General features: G+C 47.2%; 1 protein-coding gene across 5 annotated transcripts in view; it reads left to right on the forward strand.

Moving 5' to 3' along the window:
* Arhgap22 (Rho GTPase activating protein 22) overlaps window positions 1-17,153 on the forward strand; it is a 153,005-nt gene that overhangs the window by 27,528 nt on the left and 108,324 nt on the right. Inside the window, exon 1 of one of the 5 annotated variants that reach the window (XM_031361770.1) lies at window positions 211-544. The exons of 3 other annotated variants lie outside the window; for them this stretch is intronic. In XM_031361770.1, the coding sequence (XP_031217630.1) occupies window positions 511-544 (34 nt within the window). In that variant the 5' untranslated portion in view covers window positions 211-510. Of the gene's footprint in view, window positions 1-210; window positions 545-17,153 lie in introns of those variants that run through there. One more of the 5 variants, XM_031361768.1, reaches the window with a different exon arrangement.

Raw genomic sequence — 17,153 nt, forward strand, 5'->3', positions numbered from 1 at the left:
CAACCTCGCACTCGCTTTAGTAGGATGTGCTGGCCAGGCCATCCACGATGCTATGTGTGTCCTCTTCCCTCTTGGTGGCCTCTGCTGGCTGGCCTGCAAACATCCAGGACGGGACCTGTAGCCAGAGGGAATCTCTACTAGGCTGCAGCTGGCTCCGCCCACCTGCCCGCCCCAAAGCCTAAGACCCCGCCTCCTCCTTCAGGAATGAGTAGCCCCGCGTGCGCTAACTGGACAGCCAAGCGGGCCCCGCCCTGGCCTGTGATTGATCACCAAAGATCACTGTGGCTTTAATGGTCTGCTTGGATGAAAATTAATTCTGGAATGGATAAATAATGCATCAGGATTTATGTAGTCCAAGGCAAGCCGGAGCCAGAAGAGGGAGCCGAGGGTGTGACGCCAGTGGCCCCAGGACTCCGAGGAGCTGAGCATGAAGGGCCACTGGCCAAGAAGAGAAAAGGGAAGCGGATGGCAGCATGATCGGCCCAGCGGGTCTGGCCAGGTGGCTGCAGCATGCTGAGCCCAAAGATCAGACAGGCCAGGAGGGGTAAGTCCAACTTCCTGTGGATTGTTAGGCACACAGCATGTTCCCCTTGGCAAAGCGAGGCCATTCTGAGAGCTGTCCTGGCGGGTACCAGGTGGGGAAGGTTCACTGGAGCTGCGGCACCTGGACAGTGAGCTTCTGCATGAGCCTAAGTGTCTGCAGTTTCAGTGAGATTGAGGGTGGATGTGTAGGCATCAGATCTGAGATCGCCCAGCTACTGCACAGGTATTTAAAGTGCGTAGGTGGTGAGCACCTCCACCCTGTATTTCATGCTCTGTCGTTATAAATAAACAGGTGGCAACTGGAGGAAAAACAGTAAAAGTTGAAATGAGCCTCCCAGGGTTAGCAATACCCAGGCTGCTGTAGAGTCCGGGTCAAGTCTGAGGCCTGCCTGCTGGGAGTAGCTTCCCTACAGCCAGCAGGGAGGCAGGGGTGGAGTGTCTCACACCTACCTTTATGCCAGAACATGACTCCCCACCGCCCTCCTCTCAACTCCGCCACCGGTACAGCACTGTTGGAAAGTCGATGTGGGGGTGGGGCAGATACTAAAAGTCCAATAAAACAAGAGATAGGAATGTGTAGACCGGGACTGAGCCATCAGCCTGTGTCCCAGCAGAGTGGCCTAAGAATCCAGGCACTAGACAGGGAAAAAAACAAAAACAAAAACAACAACAGAGCATTTCCCTAGGCAGCAGCTTCTTGTCCAGGAGTGTTACTTCAGATGAAAACATTTGTTTTTAAAGAGATGGAATGGCATTTTCAGATGGCCAGTGCTTGGGGACAACCTGCTTTCTAAGCACAGAGGACAAAGATGGGTCCTTGGGGATGCATGGGACTTGGAGACAGCTGTGTGGGGACTGGGAGGGGAGTGGAGATCCCTCCACTTCCTCTGGATGCCCGGTTTCTTACTGAAGGCAGGAGTGACTTTTCCAGTGTGTTCAATGGCATCTGGGCTTCTCTGTAGGTTGTTGGGATATAGTGTAACTTGGGAGCCTTGTGAGCAAAGAGCAGACTTTCCTACCCACCCACCCACCCACCCCGCTAATAGATAGAGCTGTAGTCTAAAGATGATGGAGGGGTGAGCCAGGCCAGACCCCTGCAGGCAAGCCATTTCCTTCCCTGTACTTCTGTCTGGAGACACAGCCACTAGTCACATGAGGCTAATGAGCACTTGGTATATAACTGGTCCAAAGAGAAAGTACACCCAGGCTTTTAATGACTCCATTAAAAATTATTTTAGACTGATAACTTGCTGAAATGACAGTACTTATAGTGGGTTAAAGAAGCTTATTATTAAAGTTAATCTCATCCATATTTTTCCTTCTCTGGCTCTGAGTTTGGGTACTGGATTTTTTCCATGACATACACACTCATGTTAGAATATTTATATTCTAAAAAGAGACCAGTGCTTCAGCAAAGGGGCCTGTCTGTGAAATCCCAAATTTTATGTGTGTGTGCATGTGTGTGTGTGTGTGTGTTCCCACATATGCACAAGCATGCACCTGCATGGTCACCTTCAGCTGGCTTCTTCTATCACTCTCTATTTTAATCTTTGAGACATGCTCTCTCTCTCTCTCTGAACCCAGAGCTCCCTGATTTGGTGAGACTGGCTGACCAGAGATCTACCTCTTTGCCCCACCCTCAGCACACAGACACATACCACTTTGTGTGGCTGGCTTTGTTCTTGGTGTTAGGGATCAGATCTCAATATTTGAATGTCAAGAAGTACTTTACCATTAAAGCCATTTCCCTGCCTGCACCAAACTTCTTTTAAATATTTGAGTTCAGTGGCTTTCCATCAACACCAAGTCTTCCTCCCTTCAGGAAATTAGGAAGTGTCTGGAAGTATCTGTTGACCATTCTAACCAAGGATGCTATGGACATCCTGTAGGAGGTAGTCAAGGATGCTTCTAAACACCCCCTGGGTGCCTAGGACAAGGCCCAGCACACAGAATTATCTGGTCTTAAATGCCAGCAGTGCTAAGGTTGAGAGCCCTCTCTACTGGGCCATACCATCTGGTTAGACATGTGACAAGTTTAAGTTTCTAGTGTAGTTTTTCAGACATTAATATAGGAATCATTTGCCCACAAAACTGTCTGACCATAAATCCTGAGACAGACATTCTGAGAACATGGCTTACAAATGAAGCTGCTGTGCATAAGGTGCCAGGGGGTGGCCCGAGAGAGCTGTGATTCTTGATCTGGAAGCTGAGGAATGAGGCAGTGTATTGATCTGGGGCAGGATGGCAGAGAGAGGGTGAGCATGCTGCTGGGGTGGGAACAGGGAGCATCCATGGAGTTTTCCCTATGTGCGTGTGTGTTTGTGTGTGCGTGTGTGTGTGTGTGTGTGTGTGTGTGTGTGTGTGTTCACACCAGTGAGGCTAGAGCTGAAAGCAGGAAAGGCAGTGTGTGCAGCCCGAGACCACAGTCAGGCCAAGAACCAGGTTAGACCAGCATGTTCAGAAATAAACATTCATGTGCCTCAAAGAAACTGGGCTCTGGCAGGTGGAAGAATTTTCATCAAAATGCATCCCTATTTAAAGCTTTCAGGACTAGGACAGGGTCTGTGTGACCCTCTAGGTACCTTTACAACACAAAGGCCCCAGGCACTGTCTGCACTAGATCCTTGCGGGCCACACCTAAGTGGAAATATGGCCAAGTGTTGTGTCACTTGAAAAAGACCTGGATTCCTCTTTAGGAAAGTAAAAAAACAAACAAACAACAACAAAAACAAACAAACTTAGACCTGGACTACAGGGTCTTTGGGGTCTGCCTGAAAAGCTGCCCCCCTGGGATGTTGATGTCTTGGTTTCTGGGATCCCTTCTCTGAAGCCACACTGTCTGATAATTTTTTGGCAAGTTTCAACCAGGCCAACCCTGAAGGAACAGGTAAAGGTGACCATCACCCTGAAGGGAGTCCTCACCATCAGTTAGGGGGAGGAGAAGGAGATGTCAGGATTAAAAACTTCCCAAGAGAAGCCTGTCTGTCAGTTACCTGTCTTTGAGGAGCACATCATTCACAGAGATGGGCTCAGTGATGATTATGTTCTAAAAGCCATCACTACAGGGAAACTGGGCTCCACGTATTTCAATACAGACCATACCCAAACCACAGCATGCAATAGGTCAACTATCCTTCCCTGGGTGGATTCAACTTCCAAAATTTTACAGACAGATAAGGCAAACACACATACACACACATGCACACACAAACACACTCACTCACATACATGCGCACACACACACAAATTAAACGCACAAACTCACAAGCACACACAGTTGCATGCACACACTGCTGAAGCTCTGCTCTCTTGGTTCCCACGTGGGACTCTGTCCCCAGCAGACTCATCTCCCACTGACCCCTGTTCCCACTGCTGCCCTTTTCCCAGAGCGGGAGTAGAAGACTCAGCTTAGCCTGCCCCTTCCAGCTTTCACAGAAGAAAACCCAAGTTGCATTTGCAAATGTCCACAGCAGGGCACAGACCCATGTACTCTTTGACACAGTTAAAATAGTTAATTTCTTCTTAAGATAGAAAAATAGATGCAAGGTAGGGTCCCTTCCCTCAGAGTGATGGGGGTGCCTTGAACATCAGGAGGCGCCTCAGGGACCAGGCTGCACTCTCACAGCCATCTTTACGCCCTCCACCTTGGACCCTCTGTGTTCCTTCTTCCTTCTTCAGCTTACGCTGTGATGCCATGACACATGACACCATGACACATGACGCCATAACACCATGATGAGTACTAGTTGCCGGCAGCCCTGGGACCGGGCCTTTCTATGTGTCTGCTTCATCCCCATCTCTCCACACTTTGTGATGCTTGCCCTGGTCCCACTAGAGTAACTGCCTCCCTACAATACCACTGTCATGGGGATCACCTTGATGGCCTTGCCTGTCTTGATGTGGCTTCCTTAAGGCTCATGAGCACCATCACACATCAGTAGTTATTGCTGTGTCCTGCCCCACTGCGCAAGTCTGAGGAATTCTCTCTGTCCATCCCCTTCCTCTCAGATCAAGTCCCCTATCATGACCTCTAACTTGGCCAAAGCCATCAGCCAAAATGTGAATTATATCCTTCTCCAGCTGTCTTCCCACCCTTCAATGGGGGATCCTAGCATGATATCCACTGCCTCTTATTTTATTAAAACCCACAGTTCTTCAGTGTCCCTCACAGCCCAGCTCACTTCCAGACTCTTCTCACTCACTAAGTCCCAGATGGGCTAACCTTCTCCACACTTCTCTGTGTTCTGAGTTCCTTCTAGACTTATTATACACACACACCTTTAACTGCTGTTCATCCCCCTCTCAGCTGCCCCCACCAGGGCAACCCTGCCCCACCCTCCTACAATTTGGGTCCCTACCCTCTGCTCAGTTCACCTTTGTTCTTCAGTCTTTCCTATCCTCAGGTGGCAGTTACATATTTTTGAGAATGACCTTTTATGTCACCTCCACTGGACTAGATACTTCATGAAGGTGGGAACCATTTTTCTTTCTGAACATTACTCTCTCAGTCCCTGGTTAAGCGCTCAGAATATATTTTTGAATGCGTGAATAAGTGAATGGATGGGTCAATCATGGGGAGGCATTAGTTTAGGAGGCTTGAAACCTGTCTCTTCTTTAACTCATTGAGGTTCTTAGAGAAATCTATGCTTACCCTTGACTGAGTTGTATGTTATAAACATTCGCCCAGTCCACAATTGTCCTTGAGTTGTATATTAGTGGTCTGGTTTTTTTTTGTTTTTGTTTTTAGTTTATATGTCTATAAGTTTTTATGTCATGCCACCAGTCCATCAATGATTTTCCTTGAGAGCTTCTGCCTTTGTGTGGAATGGTTCAGGGTAAACTTGTGTCTATCCAGGAGGCTCCCTTCTTCAGAGGCTGCAATAGCTGTGACTAAGTGCCTTTGAAAGCGCATCAATTCCTGGACCCCCCACAAGTGGAGAACCTAGTTCCTGCAGGGTGACAAGAGGCAGCTGCTGGGTGGGATGAACACTTTTCTGTGGCTTTGTTCTTAGGATTTTTCCCCATGAGTGAGTAAACTTATATTTGTTAAATTCCCTCAAGGATTCAGGCATTTTTGTTGTAATTCTTCAGCTCTCATGGCTACACTAAAATCAAGTTCCTTTGCTGTCATTTTGAAAAGCATAAGAGGAAAATTGTCAGTGTCCTGACCAAGCATCATGGAAGTGACATACATTTTTGCCGAACGCTAAGTCATTTGCTTGTCCTTAACCCACACTGTTCACAGAGCTCCGTAAATTACTCTGCAGGCCTCCAGCTATAGGATTACTTAATGCAATGAAGCTGAAGAAAGTGCCTACAGCCTTTGAACAAACAAAGTTTGGATGTAGGTGACTGAAACAGTGTTTAAGGTCCGAAAAACCAGACCTAGCCGAGAACTGAGAAACATAAAAACAAGACCAACTCCAGGAAAACAAAGAGTAATATCCAAAAGGAGAGAAATACTGAGAGTATAAAACAGAACTCGTAAGGGACTAACAGTCACAGGCACTAATGAAGGAAGTTCTATACACTGATCTAATGCAATGTATGATGTAATGATGTAATTGCATGGGAACAATGAGAAGAGAGAGAGAGAGAAAGAGAGAGAGAGAGAGTAATCCTCTTCCATATTTAAAAAGTCAATAGATAACACTTAAAAAGGAAAAATCAAAACATGTCAATAAGTGAATACTTTCTAAGAATGTGGTAACCACTGGGGGAAAACCTATAGTCAGGTGACAGGGATGTATCCTAAAGCATCACTAGCTGATGTCACTGTCTGCAGCATCACATACTCACATACTGCTTTGTGGGCACCCGGGCCACAAAGTTATGTAACATTTTACATATGAGTGAAGGCAATTGTAGTACAGTAGTCACAAGTCTAAGGATAAAAAGTTATAATAAAATATAATGTGAAAGGCAAGCTGTCTGCAGCTGTACTGGGCACATTTGTTCAAAACTATCATATAGGCCTGGAGAGATGGGTTGGCCATCAAAGTATAGATTCACAAACAAAAACTCACACAGTCACACACATCAGCCTACGATGGGTGGGCTTATTAATGCCACTAACTTCTCCCTGATTTACACCTAACTTTTTAATATATATGGGTATGAGTGTTATGATGTATGTATGTATATGCAGTTCATGTGTGCAGTGACATCAAAAACCAGAAAAGAATACTGGATCCCTTTGGCCTGCAGTTACAGGTGTTTGTAAGCTGTCATGAGTGTTGGGAACTGAACTCAGGTCTTCAGCAAGATCAGCAAGTGCTCTCTCTCTCCCAGTTAACTGTTTTGATAAATAAGTTGTAGTGTATTCTAAAATAATGATTAGAAATATATATACAATGTATGCAAATGACACAGTGAGCTTTAATCATTATCAAATATTATGCACCATGCATAGATGCGTGTCCTCTAATTTTATACAACTGACCACAGAATTGGCCAATTCTTGCATCACCACAAATATGTGAACAATAAGTTTTGTACAACCGTATGAATGTTACCATGTCACCAGTTTTCGTCTTTATAGGATCATGAAACCACCACTACATGTGGTCCCTCTGTGACCAAACTGTGGTTGTACAGCACAGGGCTATACAAAGATAGAAAGCGGCTTCCTCTTTGGGCAAGGGAAGAAGGTGAGGAGTGTAGGCTCCAGTCATGCCTGAGGCTTGTGGGATTCCTTGAGAAGCTGCCAGGGAATGATGACCCAAAAGCCACCTGATTCAGACCAGCTGGCCAGGGAACTGTTCCGAATCCTGGAGGTTTACATCCTTAAGGGAATCATGTGGGTCCTTAGCCTGCTCTAACTGCTGAGTTCTGAGTGGTGTGCCTTTCCAGAAAATGCCCATGAAGACCAGATGTTGTGTATGCCCAAGTGGGCCAAACACACTGATGGTTCCCTGGGAGAGATCACACTCATGGCCTGAGAGTGAGGCACAAAGAAACATAATCAGATAGGGATACACGTTTTGCTGCTGTGCCTGTGTCTCACTCAGAGAGGGGCTAGAAGGCAACAGAGGCTTCAGTGAGCTATGCCAAGGAGGGGCTCATGTGAGCTATTCCTGAGGTAGATAGAGGGTTTAGTGTTCTAGTTTCAATCAGTTGCTGTGGTAAAACTCTAACTAAAAGCAACATGGAGAGGAAAGGGTTTATTTCCTCTTATGCTTCCAGGTCACAATCTGTCATTGAGGAAGTCATGGCAGGAACCTGAAGGCACAGCTACTTGCTATTTCCCTGAGCTATTGTTACCTCTGACCAAGATGCTCACTCAAAGAGGAGACCATGAAGGAATGCTTCTTGGTGGCTCACTCTGACGTGTTCATGCTTAGATAGCATTCTTTTATAAACTAGTGCCACCTACCTAGGGGGGAAAAGAAACCCCCACAGTGGGCTAGAACCTCCTGTAACAATTAGTAAGTACTCAAGATTATCACCCACAGACTTGCCCACCGGCCAATCTGATCTAGGCAACTCTTCAGTTACCGCTTTTCCTCTTGGGTGACTCTAGTCTGTGTCAAGTTGACAGTTAAAGCTAACCAGGACACAGGACACAGGAAATAGGCCAGAGTTCAGTTAAATGTTAGGATCCTAAAGGAGAGAAGAGAGAACATGGGTGGCTTTTACCTGGCTCTGAACTTGCATCCAGGCCAGGCCCTGGCACTGCTGCTGGTAGCTAATTCTACCCTGATGACAGAAGCCCCCAAGTCTATACATCTTCTATTGAAACCCAGATCCTCTACCTCACACAGAGAATACAGTTTACCAAATGTGCCTTCCAGAACTAATATAAAATTACAGAAGTGCTCAGATCAGCACAGGGCTCAGAGTAAGCCCAGGGAATATGATTATAAAAAAAAATAAAAGCCCCCAGTTTTAGGACCTTTGTATTGCAGTGGCCTCAAAGTACATTGTAAATAGATTTCTAACCTATTGTTTAGAGTTTTGTTGTTTATTTCTTTTGTTTGTTTGTTTGTACTGAGACGTAATTTCCATCCATGGTCCCCCTTTCTCTGTGTTCTCTGTTACCTGGTATCAACCATGTTTCAAAGTTAAATTGAAAAAAAAAATCCAGAAATAAAGAATTGGCACATTTTAAATTGTGTACTGTATATAATTTCAATTATACCTTGATACAATCTCACAATTTCTCAGTGGGTCCCACCTGTGACATGAATCATCCCTCTGTCCGGCATGTCCACACTGTCCAGCGTGTCTACACTGTTTATGCTGTCTTCCCCTTAGTCACTCAGAAGACATCCTGGATAGCAGATTGGTAGCCATGGTAACACATTGCTTGTATTTAAACAATCCTTATTTTGCTGAATAATGACCCCAAGGCACAAGAGTGGTGATTCTAAACAAATTAGTATGTCAGAGAAAAGTTGTGTAAACAGGTAGAGGTTATTAACTTTATCATAGATATCTGGAGAAAGCAGAGTTTCTGTAGGACTCACTAGCATTGGTGTTTGGGTCAGCCACTTATCCCCTGAAGATGAAGAGGCACTGACACACAATAAAATGCTTGTCTTAAATGTCTACCTAATGATGGCCATCCAGATCAACACATAGTGTATCTTTCTTAGCTCAAGAAAGTCCCTCCCGTGTCTTCCCAGGTGACTGTTTTCCGATTTTATCACCATGGAATATTTTGCTTTAGTCACTTTAAATTTTGTATGGATGGACTTATGAGTCTGACTCCCCCCACCCCACCCCCGTCAACACAGTCTGAGTTGTTCGTTCACATGAACATCTCTGATTTCACTCCTGTCAGCCGTAAGAAGGTGAGAGAGAGTGAAGCTAACTGCTCAAAAGTCAGAACACCCATGACATCTTGAGCTTCAGTCCAGGACTCTGAAGTCCAAGCAGCCTCCTCTGAAGTCCAATCACAGCTGTGTCTGTGACTGGTGGAGGTAATTGCTGACTCCAATCCCCCAAGTGCCTGCTCCTTCCCATAGGGACTTAGATGCCTATTCTTCTGTTTCTGCACTGGTGATGGCATGCCATCCACTCTAACCTGGCCATCTCAGACGGGCTTTACTGGAGGGCACTACCACCAAGCCATGAGCTAGTAAGAATCAGGCTTAGGATTGGCCACTGCTTCCCCAGGTGGCAATGAGGGGCAGCGTCCAACAGTGTTGGCCATGGGTGCAAAAGTGCGTGCTCTGTGCAAGCAGGCCTGGTGTCATCTACCTGGGGTCTGCTGAAGAATGCCAAATTTGACTGCTATTTTATATTGATTTCCATATTTCGGGAGTAGATGGGTATAGCCTTCTTAGGTGTTACAGACTCAGCTTTGGGGTTGGATACATATTTGAGAGTTCCAGCACTTTCGAAGCTTACAGTTCTAGTAATGCCCACTGTTGATGCTGGATGACAGGAGAACCGACGTATCTCAGGAAGTGACCACACATGTGCCTTCTATGTCCTGGAGCCAGCCGCTTTCCCTGTCCATACCTGGTAGGCTCCATGTCAACCCTGAGCAGTACTGGATAATGAAATTTTCTGGGATCACTTTACTTTGCAACAAGCAAAGACCAGGCCACTATTCCCACTGTTTCTTTAAAGGAGCAGTGTTGCTTCCCGTGTACCACGAACAAAGGGTGAGTTAAAAGGGGCTGTGCTCTCTGAGCAGATGGCCTGAGCCAGCCAGGTTCCTCTGCATCTGGACACTATGTCCTGGGTGCCAGCTACAGGGCTGGAAGCAGCTAACCAACTTACCATAAACCATGCATAGTCTTTAAGGACCAGAATATTTAAGAACAAAGGCCAAGGACATACACTTCCATCTGTTTCCTACCCTCGCTTCTGACTGATGCCGCCCAAGACCCGTGTGTCAGGAAAGAAGGTTGCTGTGCTCAGGAGGCAGACACTAGAACCGCAAGCCTCTCCATCCTCCACCTCTCTTTCCAAGATACATCAGACAAGCTGTCAAGTAAATAGGTGTCTCTCCCACATAGAAGATACCAATGTCTGTAATGTTATTAGACTGTCAGGGCAAAAGTGCTGCCAGATGAAAGCCAGAGGGATGCCAGCCTGGCCTTGAGACCCCAGACAACCTGAGCATCGGCCATGACCCAGTTTGAAGAAGACGGCAAGATGGACCTGAACTGACTCAGGCCTGGTCTGGAATGCTGCCTTGACTGCCTGACCCAGGCAGCTTGGGACCATGCTCTGCAGCTGCTGAAGTCATCAACAACTTCAGTGATGGCTGAAGCCAGGGCAGAGATCGTATTGATCTAAGCTAATGGCTTGTAGGCAGGCAGAAAACGAAATTTATAATTGATATTGAGTCACATCGATTCACCAACTGCAAGCTTTTGGTGAATGGGTGAGTGGGAATGGAAGCAGTCAGCATTGATGGCTCCTGGGACAGCAGTTCCCAGGCAAGGTTCAGAAGAGGGGAGGGAAGCTTCAGGAAGCTCTGCCTGCAGAGCTGAGGATCAGCACTAAGCACGGGTGGTCAGCTTCTTCCTTCTGTCTTTGTCAGTCTGGGAAGTGACCAGGATTAGTATTTTGTTCCCTTTCAGGGTGGAAGTCTGGGGCTGCTCTGCTGAGCTACCAAGCTAGGACATGGTAGAAAACTGTAGATTCATCTTTCTGGGTTCCTGTTTGTTGAGTCTCCAACTGCACAGGGATCATCACCAACCTCACTGTGCACTTGATTTCTGCATAGTGTGGATAGAGCCTGTGAGTAGGAGAAGTCCAACTGAGAATCCTGATGGGGGCTCAGGAATGGTTTCTCCAAGGTCAGGGTTAAGAGCCTAGGAACCAACGAGATGTACTGGGTTATAGACCCTCTTCTTACCCTATCTCTTCAAGTCCTCCTGGTGAGCAGTTCCCTTCACTTTCTGGCCCTCTCTGTGTCCAGCTCCTTTATCTGCTCCTTCTTCCTCAGCCTCAGCTATGGCCCTTTGGCCTCCTCCAGATGCCTTGACCCCTAGCCTGACCTCGGCATTGCCTGCGTCATACAGCCCTCTCCTCTGTGTGTGCCTGGATAACAGCATTGTTTGTTCCCTGCTTAGCTCTGCCTAGTAGTCATCCTTCCTTAGTCTCCCCATGCTGAACACATAGACGGTCCCTAAATTCAACAACTGGATAACTGAAAATGACTGCTGTGTGCAGCTGAATCTTGGGGTGCATCTGCATGGAAAGAAGTAAAGAGAAAGCCATCCACATATCCGCTAGCCTCTGCACCACACAGCCTCTCTGAGAAGCAAGCCAGCTTTTTTAAGGCTAACTTTTAAGAATGTAATTTTATGCTGGGCACTGGTGGTGCATGCCTTGGGAGGCAGATGCAGGCGGATTTCTGAGTTCGAGGCCAGCCTGGTCTACAGAGTGAGTTCTAGGACAGCCAGGGCTATACACAGAAACCCTGTCTTGAAAAAAACAAAGAAAGAAAGAAAGGAAGGAAGGAAGGAAGGAAGGAAGGAAGGAAGGAAGAAAGAAAGAAAGAAAGAAAGAAAGAAAGAAAGAAAGAAAGAAAAAGAATGTAATTTTCTATATCAACTCTTTAAATCTTTAAAATAATCTTTATGAAAAGTTGTCAGAATGTCCAGGCTGGCTCATTACTGTTTTAAAAGTTAAGGTTTCCATTGGCGGGCCTGGAGAGTAGGTTTATGTAGTTACGGTGAAGTTCTCCAGGCAAGAAAGTCAGCCCCATTGTGAGTACTTAGCTGGATCTCCAGACCTTGGGAAGATGAAGGGCCCAGGGAAGAACAGATGTGCAAACAGAGCCCAGGAAAAACACTAAAAGTCAGAGACAGACAGACAGAGAGACAGACAGACAGAGAGACAGACAGACAGAGACATAGAGAGACAGAGAGGGGGCAGCGCCACTCACACTCAGAGCCACCATGCAATAAATCATCTGGCATTTCAGCTCACTCCTGGGACAGCACAGGACCATGGCAGAGCCCCTCAACCTTGGCTACAAATCGCATTAACTTTATAAAAACATCCCATTGGCCTCTCCCCAGTGCCCTTCCATTACCTCACCCCTCTCCTCTCAATCAATCTGTAGACCTCAATACTTACCCTTTAAATCAATTCAGCCCTGAGATTCATCTTGCTGTTTCCCCAGCCTGCTTTAAAAATCTCATCGACTTTCATAAATCACTTGCGTTTCTGCTCTCCTGCTGCTGCTGCTCAGTGCTCTGGGGCTTACACAGCTGCAGACACGGTCAGGCTTGCTGCAGGGCACCCAACCCCAGCACATGTGGTCTAGAGGGGCAGATGGGTCAATGGCTGCTCAGCTGGGCTGCCTTGAGCCTTTCCAAAAGGTCCTGAACACTACTGAATGTGTCCGGGAAGGGTCTCTAAAGTAGACCCTGAAAAAATGAATCACACGCAATTTTTATTAAAGACACTGGTGGAGAAGGGAGGGAGTCAGGGAAGAGGAAGGATTCTGGAGGAAGAATGGAGCCCAAGCCATAAAAGGAGGTCTCTGTCTAAGCCCCAGGGAACTCAGCTCTGACCAAGGGTTACCTGCTGAGGATGACATAAATCCCCAGGTACTCCTAGTTCTCCCAGTTCAGAGTGAACCAGACTCTAAGCCAGAATCTAGCAGCTGAAGTTCAAAGTCAATCTGGTCATCCTGAGGATCCTCCTGGGGTGGACTGTGTCTAAACCGAAACCCCCTGGAAGAGGGGACCATGAAGCTCCGAAAAGGAATCCAAGAGAATTTGGGCAGAGCTGCTGCACCCCACAATTTAAAAGGCATCTTTGAGCTTCATCAGAATCCCTTAGCATCAGTAGTCACCCCAGGTGAGTAATTGCTAGCCCACACTAAGCCCCTCTACAGGCTGAAGGAAACCCAGGCCCAACAAGGACCCGCCTACAGATTCAACTGGCAGCCCCCTAACTGTGGTCCTTGGAAGATCCCTAGACAGGCCAGACACAGACTTCCTCCCGCCCATGTGTGCTGGCTGTGTCCTGATGTGTGTGATACTAGCCTGTTTCCTGCCTGCTCCCTCCCACAGGTAGTGACTGGGTTTTTGCCCATCTTATTTGTGGCTACAGCCAAGCATGGTGCTTGCCACAGGAAAAACCCAAACATCTACCAAAGTAGTGATCTGTGCATTGACGTTTTAGACATCCTAAAGGATCCGGTGCCCTTCTAAGCAGTTTCACTTAAAATACTTCAGTATGATTTACATAGCTGGTTTGAGTCCGTACAGTATCACAGCTCAGTTTTTCTCTTCACACAAACTATATTAGGTGGCATAGGTTCCTCGGCAGGTCTTGTTCCGTATAAAACCTAGACCCCGAAACACATTGTGATATCTTTGTTTGGGGCTGGTGATTTCCTCCCCTTTTGTGAAGTTTATGTTTCCTATATTGTTCTACATCTTGCTTTCCTTGGCTCCATAACAATATTTAAGCATAAGCGGCCTTCTATATTTATGGGTTCTGTATCCGCAGATGTAACTAACTGTAGACTGAGAAAAATAAGTGCATCTGTACTGAACAGGTACAGACTTCGTCTTATCGCTGTTTTCCTAAGCGATGCAGTATACTGACTATTGACAGAGCATCTGCATTGTACCAGGCGCTGCGAGTTATCTAGGGAAGTGTGGACACGTCTGGGAGGATTGTGTAACTTTTAAGCACATACTGTCTTTTTATATGAGGGTCTTGAGCCTCTGAGGGGTTTGAAATGCCTAGCGGGTCCCCGAATCAGTCCCAGGTGAGACTCAAGAGATTCAGGGTGAGTCAAGAGAGCTAAGGAGCTTGCCTGGTAATGTTGACCTCAGAAGAAAGGCAGTTATGGGAGAAATGAGGATTGAGGGAGCTGAGACATTGAGGCAGCCCCAATGGTATCAGGGGAGGGCATGAGACTGAATACACATAGGCAGAGGACACTGTGGGACTGGGGATAGGCTGTGAAGTCATAAGGCTGGGTCCCTAGGACCCTCATGAGTCACCATGATGGTGGGAATCCCACAGGGTTTCCAATGAACATCCAGTTCTAACTCCTGTCTTTGAAAACTTCCTGACTGCCCGCAGCAAGAGATGACTGCAGAGCAGGGAGCATGGGGAGGCATGGGGAGAGGATAGCAGTGACTGAGGAAGGATGGTAGGCCCAAGGATGGGGTTCCCACTGACTGAGATAGAGAGGCCATGAGAGAAAAGGGTGACAGGACAGGAAAGGACAGAGTCTAACTCCCAATTTGTGAGAGTGGAACCGTCAGATGAACATTCAGTGGCGCAAGTTCATTCACCTCAAATTCTTCCCAGCATGAGTCTGACACAGAGGAACACACTGCCCTGCACAGGGCCATGTCCTACTAAGTGTCATTAGATTGCATTTTAGCTGTAGGAGGGCACCTTTTTATGCCACCAGCCCTGGGCTGGGGGTTCTTTTTGTTAGGGGAGACGGAATCGCCGACTTATAAAAGGTGCACAGTTGCCACAAACTATTCTCTTCTCTGCTATGTAGCAAGTTAGACGATACTTCCAAACCTTATAGACTTTGCCCTCCCGGGCAAAGGATGCCTGATGCCACAGTTTGTTTTGCCCAAGTGACAGAGTCCCATGCCTCTGCTTGTCCCCATTGGTCTTTGGCCTGCTGTCTTCTGCCTATTGTCTATTCACTGTGTAGATGTATTGACTGTGAGAAACTCCTGCTCACACCCCATCAGTCCTTGGACTGAAATCCATCCTCAGGCCAGCTCCAGCTGCAGAGGTGACTACAACATGCAAGTGCCCCCAGGGGACAGTAGCTAGCTGAACAGACAGACCGTGTTAAAGGTGAAGTGGAAAAGGGTGAGCTTCTGTGGAGGAATCTGAAGAACCTTGTGAAGGAGCCATACATGGAGCGGAAGATCAAGACTCCTACAGTGTCATAAGCCTAGGGTAGTAACCATGCTCCAGATGTCTTGGCAGCCAAGAAGTCCAGGGTCTAAGCCCTTTGCCTCAGAAGCCTTAGATTGAGACCTCAGAGGTAGAGACAGGTCCCTGAGCACCATGGTTGAAAGCATGAGACAGCTCGGCAGTTGTTAGCTGGGCGGGTGGTTCTGTTGGTAGATATGTGATCCTGCTGGTTGTGCTGTGACTCAGGGTTTAAGGCAGGTGCAGGTTTACTCTGTGCATCACAAGCTCATAACTGCATTTGGAGGGAGGACAAGACTCTTAGGCCTGAGTTTAGGGATCCACAGTACGTTGATGAAAAGGCTGCTACTTAGGCATGAAGCCAGGCAAAACTAAGAGCCTTAGGCTGTGCTGCTTGCCAGCCTCCAACCACTGTTGCTGCCCCAGAAGACCTCAGAGTACACATCTGCAAACAGTACAAAGTGACTTGTTAATAGGAGAATTCAAGAATTCGAGATTGAAGCAGAACATTTCCTTGGCCACTGCACAGGCAACTGGGGAGAGACCTGCAGGTTGTTCCCCAGGCAAGCGTCATTACATTTGAGTTGATTCAGTAAGCTGGGGGTTGGGGGAGGTGAAAGGAAAGGAGAGCACAGGGAACAGCTGATGTGTTAGAACGGCGGGTCAAGTCAGAACATACCACACTAGGCCCAAACAGTTCCACATGTAAGAGGTTTAATTGAGAGGGAGAGAGGGGGTAGTGGGGTGGAAAGAGAGGAGTGGGAGAGAGAGAGGAAGATGGAGGAATGTTCCCCCATGTATATGTGTATATATATATACATGGGTTGTGACATATGGCCACAGGTAAAGGTGGGAGGTAAGCCCAATGGATTCTGGGAATATGGTGGCTGTTGCCCTGGCAACAGGTCTGTGGACCAGCCCATGCATCACCGCAGGCTTTGGATGTCCTGATGCTAGCAACAGCTAAGTTTAGAAATTAATTGTCCATTGACGTTGTGGGGAGCGCTGCTAAAGAAGCTCAACGTGACACTGGCTAGCTGTGAAGTCCTAGAAGAGTGAGGAGGCTTGGGAGAGTTTCTCACTGAGTTTCTCACTTGGGCCAAAAGGACCTGAGACCTTCTATGGCACTTCCTTCTATGGAGGCTTGACACAGAAGCCTGATACTCATAAATAAAGGAGTCACGAAGAGGGAGCTGAGACAACCTGACACCAATGAGAAGACTGTGGGAGAACCTCTGGGGACAGAGGAAGTCAAAGCCAGAGGCAGTGGATGAGATGTGAATACAGACGTGAGAAGGAAGGCGTTTCAGAGTGGAGAAAGGACAAGTTTCTAGAAGGGATGGTGATGGCGTCCAAGTCACCAAGGCGACGGAAGCTGGAACCATGCTTTGGGGTTTGATTAGTGCAATATTGGGAGATGCCAAAGCCTTCAGATTAAGAGTGAGGTGGGGATGAGAAGCCGTTGCATGGGCTGTCCCGGAGAGGTAGTGACAGCAGACACCTGATGCCCATACTGAGGTGAGCCAAAGGAATAACAGCACCATGCTTATGCTGAGCTTAAAGTCAAGAGCCTGACCTGCCCTGACCTGAGGTGAATTCACACACTGGTCATACCTTAAAGCATGGCCAGGTTGCTCTCCAGGGATCTGTACCCCAATATCTACACCTTCGCTTAATTGTCCTTCCCTTTAACTGTTAGAGACTCCAGTGGAAAACGGCAACTCAGAATTCTACACTGTACTTGTGAGGACTCTGTTGATTTATGA

This window comes from Mastomys coucha, unplaced genomic scaffold (assembly GCF_008632895.1).
Source record: "Mastomys coucha isolate ucsf_1 unplaced genomic scaffold, UCSF_Mcou_1 pScaffold9, whole genome shotgun sequence".
Taxonomy (NCBI): domain Eukaryota; kingdom Metazoa; phylum Chordata; class Mammalia; order Rodentia; family Muridae; genus Mastomys; species Mastomys coucha.